At 42.4% G+C, this 25886-nt stretch overlaps 1 protein-coding gene across 9 annotated transcripts in view; it reads right to left on the reverse strand.

The window, feature by feature from the left end:
* The window catches only part of PCNX1 (pecanex 1), a 92159-nt gene extending 79413 nt beyond the window's left edge, over window positions 1–12746 (reverse strand). For 7 of the 9 annotated variants that reach the window (XM_037395980.1, XM_037395984.1, XM_037395983.1 and 4 more), the window contains exons 1-2: window positions 12428–12682; window positions 4172–4380 (exon numbers count right to left, since the gene is read on the reverse strand). In XM_037395980.1, the coding sequence (XP_037251877.1) occupies window positions 4172–4380; window positions 12428–12580 (362 nt within the window). In that variant the 5' untranslated portion in view covers window positions 12581–12682. Of the gene's footprint in view, window positions 1–2356; window positions 2414–4171; window positions 4381–12427 lie in introns of those variants that run through there. The other 2 variants (XM_037395982.1, XM_037395986.1) reach the window with 2 other exon arrangements.
* Window positions 12747–25886: the final 13140 nt, after the last annotated feature.

Consider the following 25886-nt stretch of genomic DNA (forward strand, 5'->3'; position numbering starts at 1 on the left):
AAATACCATTTAACCTACAGCATGACATTTCAAGTTGTTTTCATCTCAGAGAGGCGTAAAGGTACGACCTTGGGAACCATTCTAGAGCATACAAAAGGCCCCTGAACCTTCCTACGCCAAAGAGATGAAAAAAGGTTTGAAGTTAGGAACTTACTACCTCAGTAAAAATAAGAGACAACAAGCCTGGAATTAGCAGAACAACTGCTAAGTGGTCCAACTCCAGCAAACTGAGGAAAGAAGTGAAAAGCCATCATTTTGGTACAGCTCAGCAGCAAGACATAAGCATGCTTTTATTGATGTCTGTTTACAGAGCCCTCTCTGACCTGGTATTTACCAATCATGCTAAGGCAAAACCAGGTAAGGAAAAAACCACACATAACCATGAACAGAATTCAGCTTCAATAATTTCCACCAGCTTTAGACAAACAAAGTATTCATTACTTAAGCACTTTAAGAACATGTAGGGACATAACTTGAAGTTAAAGACTAAACTGAAAAATTCTCACTGAGATTTAAGTTCAGCATACATTATGATGACAACTGAAGATATAACAAAGAAACCTTTCACAAAAACATTAAATTCCTTTCCTCTGAGTAATTCATTGAGAAACACTGCATATGATTAAAGTATGTCCTGTGAAGTAGAAAAATAAGTCAATGTGAATAAACTCTCATGCATAGAATGGGGTAGCTAGCCTGGGTGGGAGAAGGAGGCAATTTTGTGTATAACTGAACCAACAGGTATCAGCATAACCAATAATATAACCCAGCACCACCACTCTACTCACAGCTGCTATATCATGTGTGCTGTCACAGAAATTAATGTATTAACAAAAGCTAGTAGCAAACAAAAACAAATAAAAGTCTCCAGGAACAAGCAGAATAATTCTTGAAATCTGTATTTTCATCATATGCATAACATTCTGGACTACAATGGCACACAGAAACCTTTAGGAGCAATCTTCTGCTACTGTTGTGGCCATTCCTTTTTGCTTTTAAGTTCTACAGCCAGTTTCTTACAGTTGACTGAATTTGTACCTTACAGCAAGTGCTACGCTTCTCAGTTTCCAAGTAAAAAACACTGAAGTGTAGTTACTGCACAGATTGAGAAGACTGAACTGGGCAAGAGTTGTAGAGGGTTTTGTTTGGTTTTTTTATTTTTATTTCTCTTGCCTGTTTAAAGTAGACTGTAACTCAAAGATGCAACATTCTCTAGCTGTCTGGTTTTTTTGCAAAGTACATGTGAAAATCATGTAGCATTATGATTACAGGTCCTCCATCACAATGGAGACAGGGGACAGCAGTGTCACCAGGTTAATGCTTTATCATACTCTGAACCATAACAGTCACTGACACAAGAAAGAAACCATGTTCATATCCCCAAAAGCAAGACTGACTCCAGCGTTTTATCTATGTGGGTCTGCTGATATCCCAAAGACTACAACTGCACTGTTCCTTCTACCTTTTACATGAGATTAGGAGCCTGTATCCCCACTACTTGTTTTCATAAAATCTCACAGAAGCATTACTAACACCACCCCCTTAAGTACGAAAGCAGCAACTGCACTAGAAACTACAGAAGAAAACTCACATTCGTATCTCTAAACGAAGACTTCTCTCAAAAATTCACTAGATAAATGCCTTGTTGTTTTCTCATCCTCTTTATAAAGCTGAAATTCTCAGAAACAGTAAGTTGTTCTTCACTTAAGCATGCCCAAGTTATTTGGAAAGATTAAAAACTCAGGTGTTTGATCCCATTCACAAACCAATGTGAATTGAAGACAAATCAGTAGTTCATGTAAACCTACAAATGACAGCATATCATTTTTGTCAGATACCCAAAAGCACCATTTTGCAGATAAATATCTCCAGAAGTAAAGAACAGCATTTCTTAGAAGCTAAACAGAATCCTAAACATAAACCAAACTATTGCATAATCTTTCAAAAATATTGATATTCACATCTGAAGAGGTCTCAGGGAGGGTGTATGTGGTAAAAAAATCTAGGACAGCCTTGTATACTGTACTATATGTATTTATTTGGTATCACAGGCTGTAGCCTAAGTTATCAAAACTAATATTCTGATTATGCAAATATTTAAGGTAGTATGTCTGCTTACATCTCCCCTATATCCACCTTATGCTAGGGGAGCCAAGTTTAAAAAAAGAAAACCCTACATACACAATTCCTTTTAAGACAGCTTTCTTATAAGCATTCCAACTTAACTTACTAAGAAGGTGACTGACTGCTTTATATTGAACACTCACTCTACATCCCCTCTACTGGTTTGAACGTTATCCCAGAGTTCTTGTAAGCTTCCAGGCAAAGGTTAGTATATACTGTACATCCCACTTACCAAAAAGTAACTCCGTAATTTCTGCATTGACCTTGTTCCCAGTTCTAGTTAAGAGACCTGAAAGTGGGAACAAGGATCATATAAAAGTTAATGAAACTTTAGTTGGCAAGCAGGACACACAGCAAACTAACCTCTACTTCTGAGTTCACAAATGCTTATAATGTAGTAACTTGTCCCATGTCAACTGCTCCTTAGACAAAACAGAAATTCTGAAATATCCAGAAGTAACTCACAATACTAATAGAAAGAAGTCCCTTGCCAACTCTTGGCTACTGTTTTGGAAGCAAAAGCTACATGGCTTAAACACCAAACAAGCAAACCAACATATCTAAAGATGACAGCTTAACCATGCATTAGCAAGGCTGCATTGAAACAGAACAGAACACTAGTTTACTTTCATGAATTTTATTAAGCAGAATATGCATTACTATACATTTCAGCAAGCGTTCTGCCAAAAAAGCTCAATACAGTTTTAGTAAGGTATATGGTGATCCAAATGAAGACACAATTAAAATCAGCAGGTTCAGTTACCAAACACAAGATGGAAAAAGGGTCAGGTTATAAAAGATTGATACAAGATGTTACTGTATGTCAACGTTAAAAGGAATCTAAGACACTGTTTTTGCTAACAATACCTGAGCCGAGAGCAGATTCAGAAGAACTTAAAACCCATCTCATGAGAAGCTACTCCACATACATAGTGAAGTCCTTTCACTTTTATGCTGAGCATTTTAAAGCGCATCACTAAACGCTTCCTTTCTTTAAGCATCCTGGTAAACAGACTTAAAGAGGCTTCTTGCAACTACATTTCCTTATAGCATATGTCTCCATATAGAAGTTTCAGGTTTCCAGGTTGGTTTTGTTGTGTTTTTTTCCCCAATACGACACACACAACCTTTTAAGAGTCAGGACAGCATGCTCATTGCCTTACTCTGAAAACTATGGCTACTAGTACCAGAAACTCACAGACAAAAGAAAGGTCTTTAAAAGCTAACAATTCAAAGTCAATTTATTTCATGCAGTATAACTCTTTAAGATTGCCTCAATTATCTGGAGCCAGGCAGAGGCTTTGATAATAGAGCTTGTAACACATCCACTGCCTGATCAGACTGGTTAGGCTGGCCCTGTTGATGAGTCATCTTTTGCTCTTCTTTATCCAAATAGTTTGGTAAGAGAAGGAAAACCTCTGGGTTTGGTTTTTGTTTTGTTTTTTTTCATTCTGGCAACAGAAAAGAAAATTTGTGGAAAGGAATCACCTCCTATTGACAGTACTTCAGAATCATTATCTTCATTACTGAGCTGAGCAATTCCAGAATTTCCAAATTCACAGGACAGCATTCTTCTGAAGTCTATGACCAGAATCAAGCACTGTATGTGACTCCCGCTTTTGCAAAGCAGCAAACTGAAACCCAGTCAAGCATTCCTTTTAGTGATAAAAGACTTAGCACATAGTATGTGGTCTTTGACAGCTAGATTTTTAAAACTAAGTCTACTGCTGAAAGAAGATTACTTGTACTGGTTGTGTTCATTAAGTATTTAGTGACCTCATCAGCACACATTTTCCATGCTATTGTTTAAGTGCTTCCAGCATTCTCAATATTGTTCTGGAACTCCTCTGGGGGAGGAACCAGGAAATTAACAAGAATCCATTATTTCAAACCTAATACGTAAATAAGTCTGCTTTTAAAGTCTTTCAGAACTACAAAGGTCTGCATCTATATTCCTCAGTGTTTTTTTCAACCACCATTCCAGTTAGAAATCTGATGAAGACAGGACTCCTTATAATTTGAAGCAGTGTACAGACAGACACCTTACCTGGGCCCATTGCTGTCTTTCCTCTTGGCTGAAACACTGCTTTGTTCTGTTTTTGCACCTCTGTCCATACGTTCACTGGCATTCCTCTCCACAATTTCTCCCTCATCCAGTGCCCTGTGCAAACGGTAATTCACCATCTTCAAAACGATAAAGAGAGCTGCTATCACCGGGCAGTAGACAGCTACTATCATCATGGAAGAAGGAAGAGCCTTTCAAAAGAGAGTAAGAAAGAGTTAGTGAACACAGTGATAAGTGTCCCTAAGCATACATAAGGCTACCTAGAGTTCAACAGTTTCTTCTACACAGAAAATACCGATCATACTTAAAAACAAAGGTTGAGACACACACCCCCTACATTTAAACTCTGTGTGGAGATTGTTAGGAGTCTAGCAACATAGAAAAAAGGAGCAGCTGGACTACAAGATACCAAAGCACCACAGGAACATGCTTAGTAGACCTATCACTGGACCCATCACTGGAGGTTGAACGAAATGCAACTCTTATTCTCTTTTTCGAGGCTATGGAATGCAAGACCTGGACTAAGAAACATAGAGCTAGCATGATTTTTTAGGTCACACCCAATACTTTTGATTAGTTCTTATGAATAAAAAAAAATGGGAAGATTTTAAGCAACTTGAAAACTCAACCAGGCACAGGATATGACCTTATTTCAGGGCTAGGACACAGCACCAAGACCATTTCAGAAAAACAGGAGTCTGACAGCATGGTGGATAGGAGAAAACCTGCTCAACTACCAAACACAGATGTTTTGACTTAACTTAGTTTTTGTCAGCTTCGAACAGATACTCTTGCATGACAAGATACTGATCAGTCACAAAAGCCAAAGTTTTCCCTGTCTGCATACAAAAAAAAAAAAAAAAAAAAAAGCTGTTTACATCTGTGGCTCACACATTTGAGAAGTAGTCTACAATAATCTGCAGCATGTGGTCTTGCAGGTTATTTGTGCTAGACCATTACATGCCTGTGGAAAGGCAGCCAATGCAGATGTTCTGAAGAGAATTTTTCAGATATGTCAAAGGCGGCCAGAACCCACATGGAAAACCTCAGTCCTGAATTGTGCTTTTGAGATTTCACTCAGTTAAGACTTCTCATGCAACTTTTTCTGAAGTCCACAAGGTTTTTATAGATCAATCACTTCAGCAACAGATATTAAGTGAGGGCTAATAGCATTTTAAAAAAAGCACTAAGAGTACTAGTTAAAGTTCAGATTTTACTTCAAGGCTTTCCCCCTTCTAATTCACCTTTTATTCATATTTATAGTTTTGTCATTTCCCTAAGCAGTCACTAAACAAAATGAGATATTAACTCTTAGTCTTCATTCACAAATAGGTGACCTTCCTTACAAAAGCAAGAAGAGTCTGTGTTCTCAAATATTTTGCAGCATCACCACCCTTTAACCCACTAATGGAGTGGTACGGTTTGATATCAAGTTCTAACAGCCACAAATATATATATATACACACACACACAGAGACATATGACAATCAGAACAGCATTTGTCACCCAGCACAAACGTTAGTTTAGTAAATGAGAAGACATGTACTGTCTTTTTAGACCTCCTAGCCCAAAGAGAATTCCAGCTTGTTTCATACACCTAGTCTCCCTCCCTGTACAGACCATTGCAAGTGAACAGTCTGTATGGTGACCAAAGCCCCACACACATCTTGCAGAACCAGCAAGGGAACACGACTGGAGAAGACAGAGCACCCTCCCTATTCTGCACATAGAACTAGTTTTAGTCATTTAAGAGATCACAGTATTAATATTTCTACATATTCAAGAGCTTACTAGTCCTAGAAGACCTGGCAGTGCTCATCACACAATTTAAACCACGAGTTTAGGAAAAACACTGTTTGAATCTCCAAATACAAAATACTGTACCAATAAAGGGGATACAAGAATAAACATTTCTGAATGTTGTACTGACTGTTGACTTCAGAACAAAACAAATCCTTAGTCTGGCTGCTCACTTTCTGACAGTAAGCAAGAACAAATAATCAATATAACATTTCTAAAGCCAAACAAGTATAAATAATTGAACCCGGAATCAATCAGGAAGCAGGTTACCTATTAGGATTCTTTTCTTAAAGAGATCAAGTTTAACCTACCTTATCCTCCAAAACAAGTTAAGTCAACACCTAATATAACATCTGAAGTGGGACAGGAAAACTAAGCCAAGGTATGCCAAAGATTTTGTATGCAGAGCTGGACAAGGCCCTAATGGATAGGGAGAGACTCACTTACCAAGCACCACCTCAGAAGGAGAAAGAGGAAACAAAGCTATTTAAAAACAGCATCAGTAAGCAACCAGGAGCCACAACAATGCTAATAGCATCCATACAACCCCTGAAGCAACGCTACAAGGGTTTCCTCAAGAAATGCAGTGCTTCCCATTTGAATAACTTCAGAGGCAGCTAGCTCCCTGCAGGCAAGGGCAAGCCCGTTAAGTCTTGCTAAAGTTATGAGGTTCCTGTGACTGGATAGCAGGCTGTCTGGCAGGTACAAGAACTGCACCTACCCTCTCCTTAACAAGTACCTAGCGTTCAGAAGCCATTATCAGAAGGGTCAGTTTAACCCAGGCAGCAAAAGCTAGTTAGTCTATAAAAAACATGCCTATGGTTTTCTGTCTGGAGAGCTCTTCAATTTCTCCCCTCCACTTAGTCAGCAGGGAGGTCACACAGTGTATCCAGTTTATCTTGTGGAATGCAAAGTCTATCTGTTCCACAAAGCAAAGCTTTGAGAACAAGTGAGGGGAGAAGGCAAAACACTTCATGTAACTTGCAGCAAGCCCACTAAAGAATTAAAGTGCTTTTTCCTCACATCCTGTTTCCACTGGACTGCAGAAAGCTAAAAAATAAAGTTAACTCACTACTTCCGTTGTTCATATTCATTAGTACTTACTCCTTTCTGGATAGGGCACATACTTTGGGAATAGGAGACATTTTAGCATGTCCAGCATATTCTGCTGTCTGATCACAACTTAAGTATCATGCTGTGGTACAGCAGCACTTACCCACGGTACCAGCAACTCATCTGCATTCCAGCCTTGAGAGGGAGTAACTGCAACCTAACCTAAGCCACTAGTGCCTTCTCTATTCTTCTTGGCCAAACTTGGAAACATTCAACTTCCACTTGAGGTCTTCCCTCCACAGGGCAAGTTAAAGTAAGATTAGTATTTAAAACTAAGGTTGACACTTTACCACATTTGAGGAGAGACAGGCCTCCCGCCAGCATAACTGAACATCCTACATAGTATCATCTTTAAGGTTGGAAAACAAATCGAAGTCCTACAAATTCACAGCTAGATCTCATTTTGGTTCTTTTCATAAGTACTAAAGCATTTTTTATTGGGCACAACAGACTAAAAACCTCAGGTTACAGCTTGTTAGCAGGCACCAGCTGGCTACAAGTCTGTAGCTGCAACAGCATTTCACAGAACATCCCATTTCACTGCATTTCTCTAGTCACTTCCATTAGCACCAAAAGAAAACATGCATTGAACAACAGTAGTCACAACTGAAGCTCCTGTAGGAGAGAAAAAAAGAGCTAGACAAGACCATACAGAAACCGCCTGGTTTAATTACATTCTGTTGAAAACTTCCGTCATCTAGTTGCCGAATAAACCCAACCGTTAGATAAACTCCTAGCTGAAAATATTTCCCTAAATCTTAAAGGGAAGCTAAGTAGAACTCTCAGAGATTGAGGGGGAGGGGAAAGGACACTGACTTTTTACCACCTTTCCCTCAGGAGTTACCTTCCAAAACAACCTATGAAATCCATACTGTACAAGTGGACAAAGGTAAGATGCGGGAATGCACAGCTGAAAAGTGGGACTGTCCCTTCTGGAAACTGCTGGCTGTTATGTCAGCTCAGTTGTACCACAACACATCTTTCATGAAAGAGTAGGCAGAAAAAGCTTTAAGCAATCCTAGATTCCAATGATCAATCTACAAAAAAAAGAAGCCTCAGACCACTAGTTACAGGGCTAAAATATTCCCACTTGAACTACAAAGGTCACTGTATCTTGATTCAACATTTCAAATACGTAAATGCCAGGAACCAGAGGGAATTTCATTGATCACAGACTACACTACATACTTAAAGAAACAAAGACTATATAGATCTTACCCTAATCACATCTAGTTTTAGCTAGCCACTACAGATGCAATGAAACTTCCAGATTCTTTTTGAGAAGAGATATATAGGTGTTGAAAACGTTCATAGGTAAGGCTCCTAACCCAAATCAGATTGCCAGTCCCTACGTAAAACTTATATCAAACATTCATTATGCAGTAACAGTTGTCTTGTAAAATGCTTTCAAGTTCAAGCATTCTGAGGCCAGTATTTTGTAGAAATATTCATAATGAAGAGGAGGAAAGATCAAGAAATAGCAGATGTAGTTTTGTCACCAATTTTCGTTTATGAACAGCCAGAGCCCTTAAGAGCTGCTGTTACCAGGAAGCATGTTCAGTTACAAGTTACCTAGTTTTTGACTGAAACCTCAAGGTATACAAATGAAATTTTGCTCTAAGCTGCATCTAGTTGCTTGGCTACTAATGTGGGATACTAAGAATTCTCATCATACATCCAGCTTCAAGTACTTAAACTCTTAGTTTAAGAAACAGCACCTATTTCAGAAACTTCACTGGAAAAAAGAGCTTTCACATGAAGCTATGTTTATGTGACCTACTTCTCTAACTATGCACACAAGTCAGGAAATCAAGTGCCTATTAAGTGAACTGTTGTCTAAATGAGCTTGACTTTGACAGACAAGTTCTGTAGGTACATACAAGCCCATCACCCCAAGCAAGGTACAGTCCTGGCTCCTCTTCAGACACTGGCAAAGTTCCATGAGTGCCAGAGCCAAGACCTCACCCCCTCCTGCACACGTGGTGGGGCTGAAACAGCATTCCGACAAGGGGAAGTGCTTTGGCAACCTCCTCTCTTCCCTTCCCCCTTGCAACACTGATGCATAACATCGGCCTCTGCATTTAGGGTATTTTTTCCCAGCTCTATCACTGTAGTTTACAACCCAGGTGTACAGTTTCCCCATATTGTAGCATATTTTTTTCCTCCCAACTTGAGTTTTGGATTAGAGTAAAAACAGCGATCACCTCTTATGACAGATATGCAGATCAACAAGTACAGCTGAGTGTTACTGAATGCAAATATTCAAACAGGATAGATTTAACTAGTCTAGAAAGCAGTATTTTTGTACGCATGCTGCCAAGCCACAGATCCAAGAGTACAGAACTCAAGCAGACATTTATCTTCCTCTACACCCCAATTCCTTCAATATCTAGTTTTCTTTTTGCCGCACTTCCAACAAGGACAGGTTAAACATATGAATACATGAGAAAATTAAAAGTATCCGGATCTGTAATATACACATCCATGGATACATCTGTCTTTTCCTTCACACAGGGTACAGACCTCACTTTCACGTGCTTAAGCTTAGAAAGCAGATGAGAGACCAAGAAAGGCTACCTGACTTCCACTGCCAATTTCTTCAGTTGGTTTGTACTGTGCATTAAACCCATCAATCCTAACAGCACTGGCATACACGTGCAAAAAAACAGAGTTAACCTGCTGACCACAAGCATTACCAGAATCAATAGAAGGAATACACAGATGAAAGATTAGCAACAAAAAATGCAAGAAACTAGGACTTTAAGCAGTGAGTGCATCTAAATTAACATATCTAGTAGAGATTAAGTGTTCCATTCCTGTTGGGGGTTAAATAACATTGGAAAAAGTGTGATTAGCTTAGTGTAAAATGCATTCAGCCTTGACAGCCAGCTACAAGGAAAGTTCTTAGGGGATCCTTTTGCCTTTGTTGCTACAAAACAGCTTAGGAATAACTACAGTTATGGCTGCCCCAACACATCTAAGCAACACTATGATCTTGGAATTCCTTATATGAGGAAGTTTTAGAAGCAATATAAAGCCTGCCAGCATTGTAAGTCTTTCTATATACCTTGTTTTTTAAACGCACAGGGTTGTCTGCCAGCAACAAGTCATTTGAAGCTAGCTTTGAAACTCCCTCCTACACATCAGTGAGCCATGCTCAGAATTCATCTTGCAATTACCTAAGACTTTTTAAGCAAGTTTTGCTTATTTATGTATGTCCTACAGCAATACAACATTTACTGCTTTTTATTCTGAAAGAGCTGAAGAGATGCTAAAGAGCAAAGAGGACCATCACAGTTCCCCCTGTTTAGTTTATGTCTAGACAACACTTAAACTGCAGAGAGTGGAAAGAGGGAAAACCGCCAAACATGATTCAATCTGCTTTAACTTGTGACTAATCTCCCTACTCATTCTCGGGGAAGTTGGCACTTGTTGCATCTTTAACTTGTCCAGAGCTACGAAGCAAGAGAATTTCTCTGACCTCAACAAAACCCACAGCAGCTTGCTTTGGCCTGTCTTTTCCCTTTTTTACAGGAAAAGAAAAAATATTTAAGCAACACTGAAGTTTACCCCATAGTACGGGCAACTGAACCTTAACTGCTGCTCTAAGAGCGTCAGGAGACTCAAATACTAGTCCAGATTTACCAGTTGTCAAAAGACCTATGTACAATATAAATCAGCTCCACTTGAGAAGTCTCCTTGCACATGCAGGATAGAGCTCAACACACCCTTAAGAACAGCTTTTTCAGCAAGGCAGTACTAACTAAATAGACTACTCCTGTCAAAGCAGAAGAGCAGGACTTCTAGAAAAACAAAAAAAAAGTTACATTTGAGATCAAAAGGACTCTCCCTCTTTCCATATTCAGTGGAATTCCAAATAGATACAGATTCACAGAGAGGATCTACTTAAGTTGCAAGTTTTATCTAGTTGTTGTCACATTAACTTTGGTTTTAAAAGCAGTTTGTCTCAGTCTGCAGTTTCCTTGCCAGCAGTCTCAAGTTTTCAAACAAAAAGCCTTGGAGCTACCTTTTCCAAGACATAGTAATATGAATTAAAAACTAAATATACAGGGCTGCAACTACCTCCTCCACATTAGCTATTTCTTAGTGTGAAGTGTCTCATACTGCAATCTTACAAATTGCTCTTTAACAAAGCAAATGCCTGACCCCAGAGCTCCTAATCTCTGCAATTGCACTCACATGTAACAGTTTTTCCTCCAAGGCTTCATTCACTAACTCACTTTTTTTTTTTCCCACAAGGCAGTTTCTACTTTTAAGTTGCCACAGCATCTGGACCTGGCCGACTTGCAAATTACATTCTACCTCATATGCTCAAGACTGGTGACAACACACCTGGTATGATCACACTTTTCTACTGAGGAATCTGAAGTATTAGTATTCCATAAATACACACAAGTTATACAGAAAGAAAAGCACTGGCTAAAAGGAAACTGCCCCCTTCTCTCTTAACTGATCATACCTTTCCTGTATTTGTTTCTATATCCACACGTCAATACAGTTTCTAGATTTAAAGGTTAGTATTTTAGACAACTTTGATTGAAGTATCAGATACAAGGGCACATTCAACAGGAATTTTCCCAACCCAAGAATGCTGAATTCTGGACACAAGCAAAAAAACCACAGTAATTTCTTATCAGTAACACAGAGTTCAGACACATTGCCAGTCAGCACACAGTACACTACCCTACGGCTAAATAAGCTTCCAGCTTTTGGACCCTGAAGCACATCCCTCCCCCAGTCTCAAAAGTCAGACGAGGATACCAGCCAGAAACACCGGCTGGCTCAGCCAGCTTCTACAGAAACTGTGCTTTGTCCTGGACTACCGGTGGACTTCCACTACCAGTGGAAGCTAGTGCAGCTTGGCCAATTCTGAAGGCAAGTAAATAGAACACCCAAGGCAAGGTGCCAGCGCCCGAAGCCATGCCGCGCCCGATGCGCCCCGCTAGCACCCCACACACACACCCCTTCCCGGTAACAGCTCCGTGCCTCCCAAACGCCGCGGCCTCAGAGGTACTCCGGGCCGCTCGATGGCGGCTGCCGGGCCCGCCGTGAGCCACCGCGCACAGCGGCGGGCAGAGCCGCGGGCGGCGGGGCCCCTTCCCGGGGCAGCCGGGCAGCGGCAGCGCGCAGGCCCCGCCGCGGGCAGGGGGCGCACGTGCGACGGCCCCGCGGCCCTTCCCGCCCCCCCCCCGCCACGGGCCTCCCCGCCGCCGCCGCCGAGGCGGGCGGCCCCCCGCGAGGCCCGCCCGCCCCGAGGCCAAGGCCGACACCGTCCCCCCGGGCTCGGCGACGGGCCGCGCTCACCATGTAGAGGGTGAAGGGGAAGCCGAGCAAGAAGAGCCACAGGTAGAGGTGCAGCGCGTTGACCCCAGCGCCCTGGTGCGGGTCCTGGTACCAGCCGCCGCTCAGCGCCGCCCACACGCCCTGGCGCAGGATCTGCAGCACCTGGGAGCCCATGGCGGCCCCGCTCCGCCGAGCCGGCCCCGCTCTATCCGCCCTGCGAGCCCGGGCAGAGCCGCGCGCCGCCCGCGCTCCGCGACAGCCCGCACGGCCGCAACCGCCGCCGCCGCCTCCCCAGCAACGCCGCCGCCATCTTATGTCCGGGCCTCGGGCCGGCCGCCCGCCCCCGCGCCGCCGATAGACCGGCAGCCCTTGCGGCAGGGGACGCCCGCCCCGCGCTCTGCCGCCGGGTACGGACGACGCCGTGGGGGCGGGCGCGCCCGCTACTGCGCCTGCGCGCGGCCTGCGCGCTGCCCCCGCCTCCGCCGCGCGGGGCACGACGGCTGCTGGCGCCCCCTGGCGGCGTTGGCCGCGGGGCGGGTGGCCCACTGCCGCCGTACCCGGCACGCTTCCAGGGCCCAAATCCCTGCCCCGAGGCGGCGGCGGGCCGTGGCCCCCGGAGCACCGGGTCCGCCGATCACTGAGGCACGCTAGTGCCAGCGGCCCGGCCGGGGTGGCTCTCGGCCTGGCGCGGTGGCAGGATTTGCCTAGAAAATGGAGGGAGACACGACCGCAGCTGAGGGCTCGCCCTTCCCCTCGCGCAGGGCCTTGCTCCTGGCAAAGCACAGCAGCCTCTTCTTGCGGCAGGACGTTTTTTAAAATTAGAGCAAGATAACAACCTCACCATTTTTTGAGGCCTTCTGTCTACTGACAGTATCTGATTTGACCAAAACGCTTGCATGCCGGGCCCCACCAAAGGGTTTGTGGTGGTGTTGCTTTCACCACACACAAAGCCAGAATTGCTGCGGTTTGTCGGAAAGGTGAACTCAACAGAGCAGGCCATAGTTACACCCCGCGTTTCTCATATACTTGTCTCAACTTCCACCTTCAGCTATTTTTGGAGAAGGTCACTAATTCTCACCAAGCCCTAGCATTCAAGCTTTCCCCTTAGACAAGCACATCCCAAAAGTCACACGTTAGAGAGGGAGAGATGAGGGAAGGAGTTTACAGAGTGCTGTCAAGCAGGGGAAAGGGGAGGTCTCCTCCTTCAAACTCAAATGAGTAATGCTGAGGATCCCTCTCTAAATTACCTGACTCTCCAGCCATACTCGGGGAAAAAGTAACTTTGAGGACACACAATGATCCTGTCGCTGTGGCAGCAGGAGGATCCCATATAGGTTCTATCCTGAAACTAGGACACTGCCCTTCTCCAGCAGATACGGGACTGGGCAACAGCACCTTTGGGTCTGCTGCAGAGGAATTGCAGGAATGAAAAAACCTGAGCGTGCACTCAGTCATGACTCATGATGAGCATGCATTTGGGCTGGTGTTTTCAAGACGCTGCGTTAATGCCACAGTCTCCACAGTGTTTTTCTCCCTGACAGTGGACCAATGGCAGCATTTGGCTATTCTTGGAAAACCAGAAGAGAGAAGTGACTGACTCAAAGCAGATGTAGATGATCTATTTTTTGTTTTCCCAGTGGAAAAGTAGGGAGAAGGGACGGATACAAAACCCCAACCATGATGGCAGTCTTTCCCCAGTATAAACAAATAAACCATTTTTAACTTTATTGTTTCATATAATGTGTTTTCAAACACAAGACTGCTAGCAGTATTTTGCAAAGAAGATTTTTTTTTTCCCCACTATCAAACAGGATTGAGATATGAAAGGAAAAAAAGGGGGGGGGGGGGGAGACCAGGAGGATGGGGGATGGACACAGCCAACAGGGAAAACCTACGGAGGATTATCATGGATGGGGAGGGAGAGTTCCCTTTATCCTTTTGGGATAAAGCCAAGCATGACAAGCCTCACCAGTTACAGTAGAAAAAATAAAGCTACGAAGCCTGTTTCAACTACATCGTTTGCCAAAATACCATTAAAAACTAACATTACAAATACAGCTGTTGAAAGATGACATTTTTAGGATGTGTAACCCATAAAAATGATATTGTAATGATCAGGATTATGAAGCATTAGTTCTTCCAGCAGCTGTTTTATGAATGTTACATAAAAGCTGTTCACCTTCTTCCCAAAAAGGAAGCAAGAGGGATAACATTCAATAGTAACGTGTCTGAAAGCTGCAATAAATGCTTTAAAAATGTTTATGCTTCTGTTTAGGAGCCATTGATTGAGTCTGGACAGATGAGCCTCAGCCTCATCATAATGATTCATGTTAAACAGCGTCCCTGTGTGAGAGGCTGGATGCTGTGGAAGGTTATGGCTGCTTCCCCAGCCCTGCTCCTAAAAGTCATTGGACCAGCCATGAAGTGATGGAGGCCTGGGGGTATGGGGAGGGGGTGTTAAAGCAAAACACAAACAGTGGAAAGAAAGCAGGAATATTACAGGCTCAGCCCTGGTCCATAACAGTGTAACCTAATTTAGCACAGATAACCCTGTTCAAGAACATTTCATCATGGGATGATCTAGTCTGTGTCCAGTAAAATAAGTGAGAGAATATCACATGCTTGAGAGGACAATTACATTTTGTTGCTTAGCTGTTTAAATGCAGACAGGCTGAAAACATTTGGACACAAGATGAGGAAATAATATTATTGGAATCCATCCACACCCAAAGGTAAAAATGATAACAAGCCCCGTTGCAGACAACAAAGAAAAAAAAAATCATTATTAGCTTTTAAGGGAAACAAACAAACAATCCACATCTGGATAGAAAGTAACAGCAGTAGACTCATGCAATCCAACAAAAAACTAGCTTATCTTCTGCACTCTAGCCTTACAATGGGTATTACTCTGTACAGGAAAAGAGCATGCTCTAGGAAAAATAGTGCATGACATCAGTGAAAAGCAACAATTTATTAGATAAAATATTTAAGAGAGGAGGCATCAAATCAAATGATTGGAGATCAACCTATTTTTCTCCAACATTTCTCTTGTAATTTAGCATGCCAAGACTCAGGCAAAGAAGTCATGTGCCACATAAGCCAACATTACACAGGAAGAGACCAATTTAAACTTTAACTTTTATTTCAGCCAAACAATAGTTCAATCCCATTTTTCCTCACGTTTTTTATGTATGTACACAGTCAAGTGCCCTCCTTACAACTACAGGATATTGGTGAAACTTCTGTAGCAAACTAGTATTATTGGCTCTCTTCATTATGGCATCATATTAAAGATAGAGCTGTTTTGACTTGGAATTGGCCAAAAAAGAATGATCTTGTAATCGTTCACAGCAACATTTTTGTTTACTTCATGCCACACTCTGGTGGGTTGAAATGGCATTTGCAAAATCAGGGCAACGCTGTATGTGGTACACAGTAGAACATGTTTTACCAAATACTGAAATGGATAAACTAATCACCATTTGTTGACCAGCCTTATAAGCACACTTTTTCCAATGCATGATATTGATATTACAAGAACAGGAAGTTAATCAAACAGTAACAAAACACTAAAACCTGCAACAATAGTGCTTCAGCATGTTGCCATTTCTAAGAATAATATTGCAGCATGCTTTGCACCATTAGTAGTACTTTAGTCTCTCTTATCTTCTCATTCAAAGGAATGAGGTTCTACACTTTCCCTCCAGACATCTTTTGTGGGATAACTAATTTAAAAAATATAATTTTTGGGTATCAAGAGCATGCCTAAGTTTTATGAGAACATAACTTAGATAATTAGGACAAGAGGTGAAACAGAAAGTTAAAAAGAATGTTTTGCCTAAATTAGGTGCAATTTATTATGTCCAGAAACAAGCTTATGATTGGCAATTCCTTGTAATTTTTCATTTCAGTAATCACAGTATGATACCAAGCTGTAAGTAGCTAATAAAATAAGCAGCAGAAAATAAGAAAAACACTGATTTACTCACTTTACAATTATGAGGGTTAGTAATTCTCTCTCCGTGCTGGACAGGGCATTAGCTTTCCAATGAAGATTGACAAGCTAGGCCTTGGTGGCTCACTACCAACTTTTATTTACTTCTTCCTATTGATTCCTTGTCTCAGGACCTATAGTTAGACAGCAGCATTTCAACCTTGATTTTTGGATCCTGCTGACACATACTACTTACTGCGGATTGGATATAGTATCCAAAACAAACAGCAACTTTGGTTCCAAAAAGAAAGAAATAAAAAGACAAAAATAAATTTTCTATATAAACCATTACAATCAATCAGCCAAGAAGAAAACTGCACCCATCTTTTGACTTTCCTGCTGAAGCAATAGTTAAAATATATACTTGCTACTTGGACATTAATAAGAGTCTTTGTATAATGTTAAGTCTTGACTTTTTTCCCCTGTCATTCCCCTGTAGTTGAAACCTGGTTAAAAAAAATGGTTTATCTGAATTCAGAACATTGTTATAGAATGGTGATAGATATATTTTATTCTCTCATATGAAACTAAGAAGCAGGCTTACCTGCAAGGGTGATAGAAACCAGGAAGTCATTCTACAATAATATTTGTTAGCCTGGTGCCACTGTAAGACAGCTAATTTTCTTATAAAACCTGTCAGGAAGTTGTTCTAGATTTGCCTTTAATTACAGTAGAGTGGTTTTTGACAACTGCAGGACTCTACTGAACATGTTGCCATCATGTTAACATCTGATGGCAGCTTATCTGCTATTTGCAGTTTTTAAACAAACTTCTAAGCAAGAGCCAGATCCTTTCACAGACCATGCTTCTTTTCTAGCAGGGAGGCCACACCAGATTCAACTTCACAAGCTAAGAAGTTGCTATGAAATTACTCTGTGAAATTCAGTCCTGTATATTACCCCCACTCCCAACTGGAATACAGCCTTTAGAAACAACAAGAAAAATGATGCCTATTCTCTAGCATTTCAGCACAGACCAAACGTAGATTTACCAACAGGAAGGTTACACGGCAGGAGACCTCCTCTCCCTGCCGCGCTGGCAGGTTCACTGCTCACAGCACACAATAGAGCCCCAGCTGCGTGCCAGGCTGCCGCCTGCACCCACCTTTTTCACAGCTGCAGCACCAAACACGCTCCCAGACCCACCTGCCCTTCCAGCATACACCCTGCCTAGCAGCTTGTGGGGCAGGCCAAACCATCCCCTCTCTCTCAGCATGCAAGAACACAAATCATGAAAAGGGAAGAAAGATTTGGGGGTTGTTTTGGGTTTTTTCTTTTTTTCAACTATACCTATGACTAACATAGTTCTCCATAGTACTCCACAGCGCTACTTAGGGAGAGATCAATTCTCTGGGTGGAGGATGCTAATTACTGATCTGCAAACAGCTGAACTATGAAGCTCACAGTCCCATTAATCCTGCCCCCGCAGTTTGTCTCAGTTGCTTGCTGCACCTTTTGAGTACGTAAGCTTTTTTCATATGCTCTCTGAGCCCTGTGGTTTTCTCAAGGCAAAATAAGCAGACCAAACGAGATTCTCCCTGAAGAAGGGCACTTACATAAGTTTCTTATTATCAGGGAGTACTGAAAGGACAAAACCATTTAAAATAGATCCACAAAGACAAAGAAGTCCTGTCACAGCTAAGAAAAAAGAATTCTTACCAACTTGTTGATAACAACCTTCTGTAAGTTGCCACTAAAACAACAGCATCTTCAATTCCACTCCTTTGTTGTCTAGAAACTGTCTCTCTGCAGCTTTTGGCTATACATTTTTAGCAGCTACATGGCCCCAGTCTCACTATCTTAACCTCTTGCAGCTGCTTCAGCATGGCTGAAAAATCAATTGAAATAGCTTAACGGTCCCGTTGCTAGAGACAGAGTGCAGTTTTGCAATGAATTTTCCTCCTAAAGATACTCTGATAGTGTTTCTTACAAGAAAATCACAACAGCATCATCCATTTTCACATTACAGGACCTAATTTTGTGAACATGTCCATACAGAAATCACACAGAGAAGTGTCATCAGTGTCCCAGTGACCACAAGGTCTCTCTGAAAAAGAGGAATTTGCTAGCATTGCTGGTACAATAATTGCCTAAAAACACCATGGAGATGAAACATAATAAACAAGGCTAAAATTAGAATATCCAAACACCCAGCTGACAGTATTTTAGCAGCATTTATACCACATTCTTTAAAGTACAGCACAGTGGTGCCTCACTGTAAGAAATGTCTACCAAACAATGATTCATGATGCCACTGGGATAAATTCCTATTTAAGAGATTTGTTCACAGTTAAAACTCTCTGTCTGAAGTACAAATGTCCCAGAGCATGTGAATGAGTCCCTAAGACCATCTTCTCAATTTTAAAAGATTTCCTCTCTCTTATTGTTCTTTTTAGCCATTTTTCTAAGAAAATTAAGCCTTTTGATTTGGTCAGTCCCTGCCTAGGAAGAGTTTTCAGTTTAAAGTACATTGTCAGAAGCAGAATTATGAAAAATATTAAATGCCTAGAAATTTCAGGGCAATGAAAAGAGACCAAAATTAGGAACCCTAGGAGAAAATGTAGGCAGAATTTGGATAATAGTCTTAAGACATCTGGCTTATCAACAGGGAACTGTGGAATAAGTAGTAGCATTGCAAGGTGACAGTGTTGTAGGAGATATAAGCCCCAATTTCATGTGATTGGATTTTATACAAGTACAAGGGTCCGCTTGGGCAGATTAATTGAGAGGCCCTGCAGGCCTTGGCAGTTTCCCTACATCTTTCTTGGATTTTGGCTTCATTCTGAATAAACAGAAGACTATACTTCTGTCTGATCTCAACTCCTTTGCTAACTGTGTATGTAAGACTTCTCACTGAATACAGCCTTGTCTGAAGTGGAATATAGCAGTGACTGTGTGCTTTAGTAGGAGGTGTGAAGAATAATTTTGACATTCAAGACTATTGGAAACAGTATGTAATTCATTGCCTTGAGATGGAATGTGGCCATAGTTAACAACCTGAATTTGAGAAAAGAACTGCAAAATCTCAGTTTTAAATCCCTTTTGGAAGGTAGCATCTCTAGTCACACTCTGCTTCAGCACCAATATAGGTCGGTCGCAGCAGAAGCAGTGCTATTTTTTAAACAACCAAGGCTTAAATTCCCAGAGATGTTGTATGATCTACACTGGCAAGAATCTCAGCTGCCTCACAAGATCTGTCCCCTCCTGTATTCTGTTCTCTGGAGGTCTCCCAGATAACTATTGAGCAGGTCAGACCTGCTTAGTGTAGAAGATCTGATGAAATCATGCCCTGAGGTGTTGTGACTACTATTTTTGTATTTGCTTAAATTGGCAGTGCCTCAAGGTACAGTTGACAGATTTCAGAATTTGAAAATAATTGATCTGGGGGGAGTACCCTGAAACACTGCCACTTTATGGCAGGTCTACAGTAACTTGGATTCCAGCAACCCTTTAAAGAGCTATTTAAAAAGAAAACCCATATGAGCTACGCAGTGAGTAAAATTCCAGGAATCACAGAGGCACAGACCCAGGCTGTCCCAGACAATCTTTCCTTTTTCCCTGGGCCATGTTTTCTCTGTGGACTAGCTTAAAGAAGCCATCATCCTATAGCTGTGCTGCTGCATGAACCAAATGAAATCAGGCATAAGTACAGCAGAATGAGGGAAGCCTGAAGGAGGTGTGATGAGAGCTTTATTAGAGAGGACATATGGCTTTTAAAGAAAAGGATCCTTGGCAGCCAGCTGGAGGTGGCATAACAATTTGTCAGAAAAACAACAGCAGCTACAAAGACCTTCTCCCTCCCCTGCTGGCCGAATACATTTGTTGCAGCCATTCAATGGGCAACTGGTTTTAACCTATCCTACATAAACAGCTTTTCATGTTAAGCTGATTTAGGAGGAAACTCTTACTGTAAAAGAAACCCATAGGTATACAGAAACACATACATTCAACTCGGCCTCTCCTTGCAGCTCCTGCTTTCATCTGCCTCTCTGCTATAAACCAGTAAGGCAGTCCCTACGAACTGCAAAGCACACATATGCGTGTATATAGACCCATGTGTTTGTGCACATATATAGATACCACAGGTTCTAAAACAGCATATTTTTTCACGCAAATATTCTTTCAGCTGCATTAGCTGATAGTCTTCAGTCTGTCTTAACATCAGACGGTGTTTCACTTCTTACATCTATCCTCGTGTCCATGAGGTGGGCTGTCAGAATTCTTTGCCCTTATCCATAAAGGTGAGGCCTGATGATCCTCATCAACAGCAGGGGCCTGGTGGTACCGTATTGAGTGGAGAACTATATGCAGCCAACAAAAGTGGACTTAAAAATCGATTCACTTTTTGCAGCTCCATGTTATCTGTTAAGTGGCACTGATAGTAATTCATGTGTTGGATATAGTTTTTTTATATGTGGATGAAATCAACTTGCAAAGGAGGTATCCTGAATTCCCTTGTACAGCAATTCAAGTGATTTACTCTAGCTCACAACATAAACCATCAACAAAGCCAGCACCCGGATCTCCCAGGTCTTGATCCATTAAACAGAGTGAATTTTAACACAAAGAGCACCTGTACAAACTACAGCTTCTGCAGAGCCAGTACTAGACAAGTGAGCTTTTTCTTGGTTCAGAGACAAGGCAGTGGGATGAAACTAAGGCAATTCATTCCTCTGTTTATCACATGACATTGTTCCCCACTTCATATCAAAAGCAGATACTGAACAGCACAGTAGTGGTGGAGTTCACAGAAGGGAACTGCAGGCAGATTAGTTCCAACTCTCAGCCAGACTAAAGGTATTTCTATAAATGCTGCTTCTTGGTCCATCCCTTCTGTGCAAAAACCCACAGGAGACACTCTGAGAGGGTGGATCCATGAGCAACCCTTTGCAGAGTCTCCTCCTGATCTTTTGCTCAGGAATGAGGAATTTTGACCACTGTGGAGCAGCCTGCAAAACCCTCACGGCAGATTCCTAGGGATATCCAGGTATCCAGAGGCATCTGTTTTCCAAGGCCACTTCTGTGGATGCCTTGTGCACCTGCTAGGTTCTTGGCTCCAGAGCACTGTCCATATTAATAACATTAGTCTGTTTATTTCATTGGTGCATCCTTTACCAGTCCTCAGCATGAAAAGATATATTCAGCCCCTTGTGAAATCTTTGCTAGATTAAGCAGCGAAAATGAACAGGGAGAAAACTGTTAGAGAGCAAAGGAGTTAGATATAGGTGTATGATGATGATGACAGTCATATATTTCTGACCACATCTGACCATATATGAAGAAACATATAACCTTCACCTTTTCATATGCCTTCCCAGAACAGTGATGACTGCAAAATGGCCTGGAAACACTTCTCTGGAGGTAAACAATGGAAATGATCTAACACTGAAAATAACCCTAAAGGCAAAAAAATCAGAAACTAATTTGAAACAAAGGAAGGGTGGAGTAAGCACCCTTTTGGAGGGATTTATACTCTGCTTCATGCTGCTTGTAGAACCCAGAAATACCAGTGAAGGTTGGATCAGAAATCTTTGAGGTATATGCCTATAGCTGTTATATACAGTGCTCCAAAGATTATAGATATTAGTGAACGTATTACAAAATTTTCAGCAGTTAAATTTAGATTTGGAATGATTTATCTTTTTGCCAGTTTCAGCATGTGACATGACATGGAAAGAAGAGGTTTTGTTGCAAACAGTATTTTAACCACAAAGAGCTATTTTGCAGTAGAAAATGTACTTCCAAGATTTAATTCAATACTGAGTGTTACACAAATCATATGAAAAACAGTCTCACTGTGGTAACAGCAGAATTAAGTACAGGTGGCCAAAATATTCTGACTCTTGGACTGAATTTTGAATTTCTTGTACATACAGCTGCTTCGCAGTTATGTTGGTAGCAATGCAACTAAATGCTTTCTCGTAAATCTTTAAATTACATATGATGGAAAACAAGCAAAACTTTTTTTTTAAAAAAAGAGATATAAGTCAAAGGTTCAGACATAATTTTTCAAGCTATATATTGATATGCATCTTTATTCACAACTATTACTTCTACTGGCATCAGGAAAACTGCACATAACGATTATTTTTTTAACACAGAAAGTCTGTAGGATCTGAGTCTTAGAAGTGAACAGTTCAGCACTTAAAGTAATCCAACTTTTCACTAGCCTCCCTTCTGCCTTACTTCTTACAACAGATCTAAACAACACATACTTCCTCAAAAAGATTTCTACATGGTTGGCAAGCCCAGTCAGAGCTTTTGTCTGATGCTATTCTCTCTAGCTAATTGCATCTCCTGGTTTTATAAGTCTCATCATCTCATAAACTTTGAGACAAGTGCTTAAATTGTCAGATTTGCTCACAAATACAACAGAGAAATTATGAGGGTCTGAGTTTAATGGAGTGATAGAAGAACATCAGCTCCAGGCTAGAAGTATTTACTAGGAGTGAGACTGATGTCTCCAGAAAAATCCATCAAATTCAGTTAGCTAGAGTGACATTCAGGGAAATCAGTAGGAGGTGGCTGCACAGGCAGCATGTGTGGCCTTGTGTAGTCTATAGGAAAAAGAGAGATTTCATTACTGAAAGCTTATCCTTACAATAACACCTCCTCTTCCTCCCAACGGTGAGATAGCAACAGGCATTGTCTTTATGATCCATCTGTCTTTCTGTAGAGGAATGACAGCAGGTTAATTAACATTGATAATATACAGCTGTGGGCTGGCTTCAGGGATGGAGGGTTGGTTGATGGGGATAATGTGCAGCTGTGGCTGGTTCCTGCTAAGTAGTTAAATAGCTCTAAGGACTATATGAAGAGGAGTACTAGAAAAAGAGAGACTTGTGAGGAATTGGTGGCCATGCTGGGACAAGGTGCAGGAACTACTTATTGAAGTTAACCTGGTATGGGATGATAAAAGCCTTATTGCAGCTGGTTAGTTTTGCTAGTGCAGTGGCATCTTTGTAATACTCTCTGTCCAAAATAAGGATAGAAGTGTACTGAGAGTTAGTCTCAGTGGGTACAAACCTGGAAACTGTCATGTTCTCTGAATCTGTCGGTAGCTAAACTGAGAAAAAAGCCAGGAGTCCTAGCTGTCCATGTACAGTTACATTTGAATTCAGACTAATTTCTGACTTTAAGTGAAAACTCATGAACCTGCTTCACCCCACTGGCACAGTTTATAAGAAAAAGAAACAAGATTACATCCAGAAAGCATGTGTTTCTTTTCTTTCGTAGTCTATAGCACCCTTGGGATTTGTAATGGCACATGTAATAAAAGATTAAGAAGGGTAAACCGGAGGGCAAACAGGAAAGAACTGCAATTGGTTTCAGAGGATAAAAGGAGTTTCTGAGGGGGAAGCTGGAGGAAGAGTATGGTGGGAGTAGTATGAAGCATGGGCTGTGAGAAGGGGTATTCCGAGGAGGAGCTGGGTGTTCAGAGCAGCCTGTGGACCTGTCTCCCAAACCTCCTGGCAGACCAGGATGAGGCCTAGATTCAGTGGTGGTGTTCCATAAAATGCAGGTAAAGAGGGGTTACACTTCTGCTGAGGGCAGCTGTGAGATCATTTCTCACACATGCTAGGAGGTGACTCGATGGAGCTGTTTTGAGCGCTGTACCCCTGGCTGGGCGTGCTGGCTGTGGGGTGTACACGGGCCTGGCAGATTCCCTGCTGGATGGGTGAGAGCCCTCAGACGAAGTGCTCATGAGCCAGATGACTCATGCTACCTCATTCCTGCACTATTACAGAACTGGCTTTTTTTCCGGAGTAAGGTTTTCTTCCACATTCTTTCTGTGGTATTTTTTTTTCTTTTTTGTTTTCACCAAAAGCGCCTGCCTTTGTCACAATTTCACCCCGAAACGGGTAGGGAATTCAATAACGCAGCCTGGCAGGGTATCAAAGGTCCATTTTCTCAAGGGGATCAGGAAAAGGTAATAATGGTTTGAGGAACTGGAAAACAACTATGTCCTATATAGACGACAATTGTTTCATCTAAGTGAATAACACAATGCGCTCGGCGCCCTGAGGAAACAGCGCGCGGCTCCAGCAGGGCCAGAAATAGCCCGAGCGAGAATTTCCGCGTTGCGGGCCGCAGAGCGATCCCGGGCCGCCATGCCGGGTTCGGGCGGGGCGCGGGCTGGCGGCGCCCCCCGGCGGCGCGGCGGGAAACGGCGTCACACACCACCGCCTGAGCGGGCGGGGTTTGCCCCGGCCTAGGGCTTCACCCTGCTGCTGCGTTAATTGAGAGCAGCGGCGCGGCTCCCGCGGGTGCGGTGGCGTCCCCTCTCCTGCACCGGTGGGAATGACGGAGGACAAGCGCCGGAAGGATGCGGCAGATGTCACGTTGTGGCTTGTGTCGGCGGGGGCGGCCTGAGGAAAGGCGGCTCTGCCCAGGGCTGCGGCTGCAGCTCCCTCGTGGGTGGCGTTCCCATGGCGGGACCTGCCTCGGTAGGGGTCCTGCCCCCGGCACCTCGGCGGCTCGTTCGCCTTTCCTTTGTCACCCACACAAAGACACCCTAGCACAGGGCTGACAGCTGAGGGATGGACACCTTCTACTAGAGTGAAGCAGGCGAAACAGTTCGTACACTACAACTGCATAGAAAGGAAGCGTATTTCTTTGCTGGTGGTGAAGCAGCTATGCTGTACTGGAAAGGATGAGGTAACTGTGAAGATGGGGAGCTGAACTTTTTGTAGCCATCAAAACTGCAACATATTTTACATATGCATTCAAAATAATACAGGCAAACGCCATGCTAGGTTACCTGAAGCTTATTAGAAAACAGGGTGTTCTGTGCAATGCTTCAACCCCACCAGGTACCCTCTGCTGTCCCGGGGAAGCGCTTGCTGGTGGGATAGGCTTCGCTCCCTTTAGACTCCCGCAGGAGCATCATGGAGTCTAATGAGTAGGTCTGTTGTGAAGTATTGGAGAGGCTCTGCTGGCATGAATTTGAGGTGAATACTTAATGAGCATTAAAGCTGTGAGCAAATTATCTAGCTCATTCTGTTGAGTGCTGGTTCATTGTTACCCTGATCCTTTTTAGCTTGACACCAGTTACACAAAAATAGTATTTAAAAAAAAAACTGAGAACTGCAAAACCTTTATGGTGACTCTTTTTCAAATCCCCTTTTCTTATAAAGCCAAGCGCTTTCCTTGTTTTGAATACAAGGGCCAAAGCTGACTTCAAGAAAGATCTGATTGTTATTTGTCTGTCCATAAACATTGTAGGAAGCCTCTTACCTGACAACTTTTGGGATCGAAGCTGAGACACACCACTTACCAGTGATACAAAATTTCAGATTCCACCACCAGTGGAGCAGGAAGACTTAGGCTTAAGCAGTATCTATGTGCATAAAGCTTGTCATTCACACACTAACAAATCTTACTCTTACAGGCCTTTTCCGTGGCATAATTCGGAGGGAAAATACCACACCATGAGAAAGGAGGCACGTATCCTTCAGAAGTTAATTATGTTTAACGTTATCTTTTG

Source organism: Falco rusticolus, chromosome 7 (assembly GCF_015220075.1).
Source record: "Falco rusticolus isolate bFalRus1 chromosome 7, bFalRus1.pri, whole genome shotgun sequence".
Lineage (NCBI taxonomy): Eukaryota > Metazoa > Chordata > Aves > Falconiformes > Falconidae > Falco > Falco rusticolus.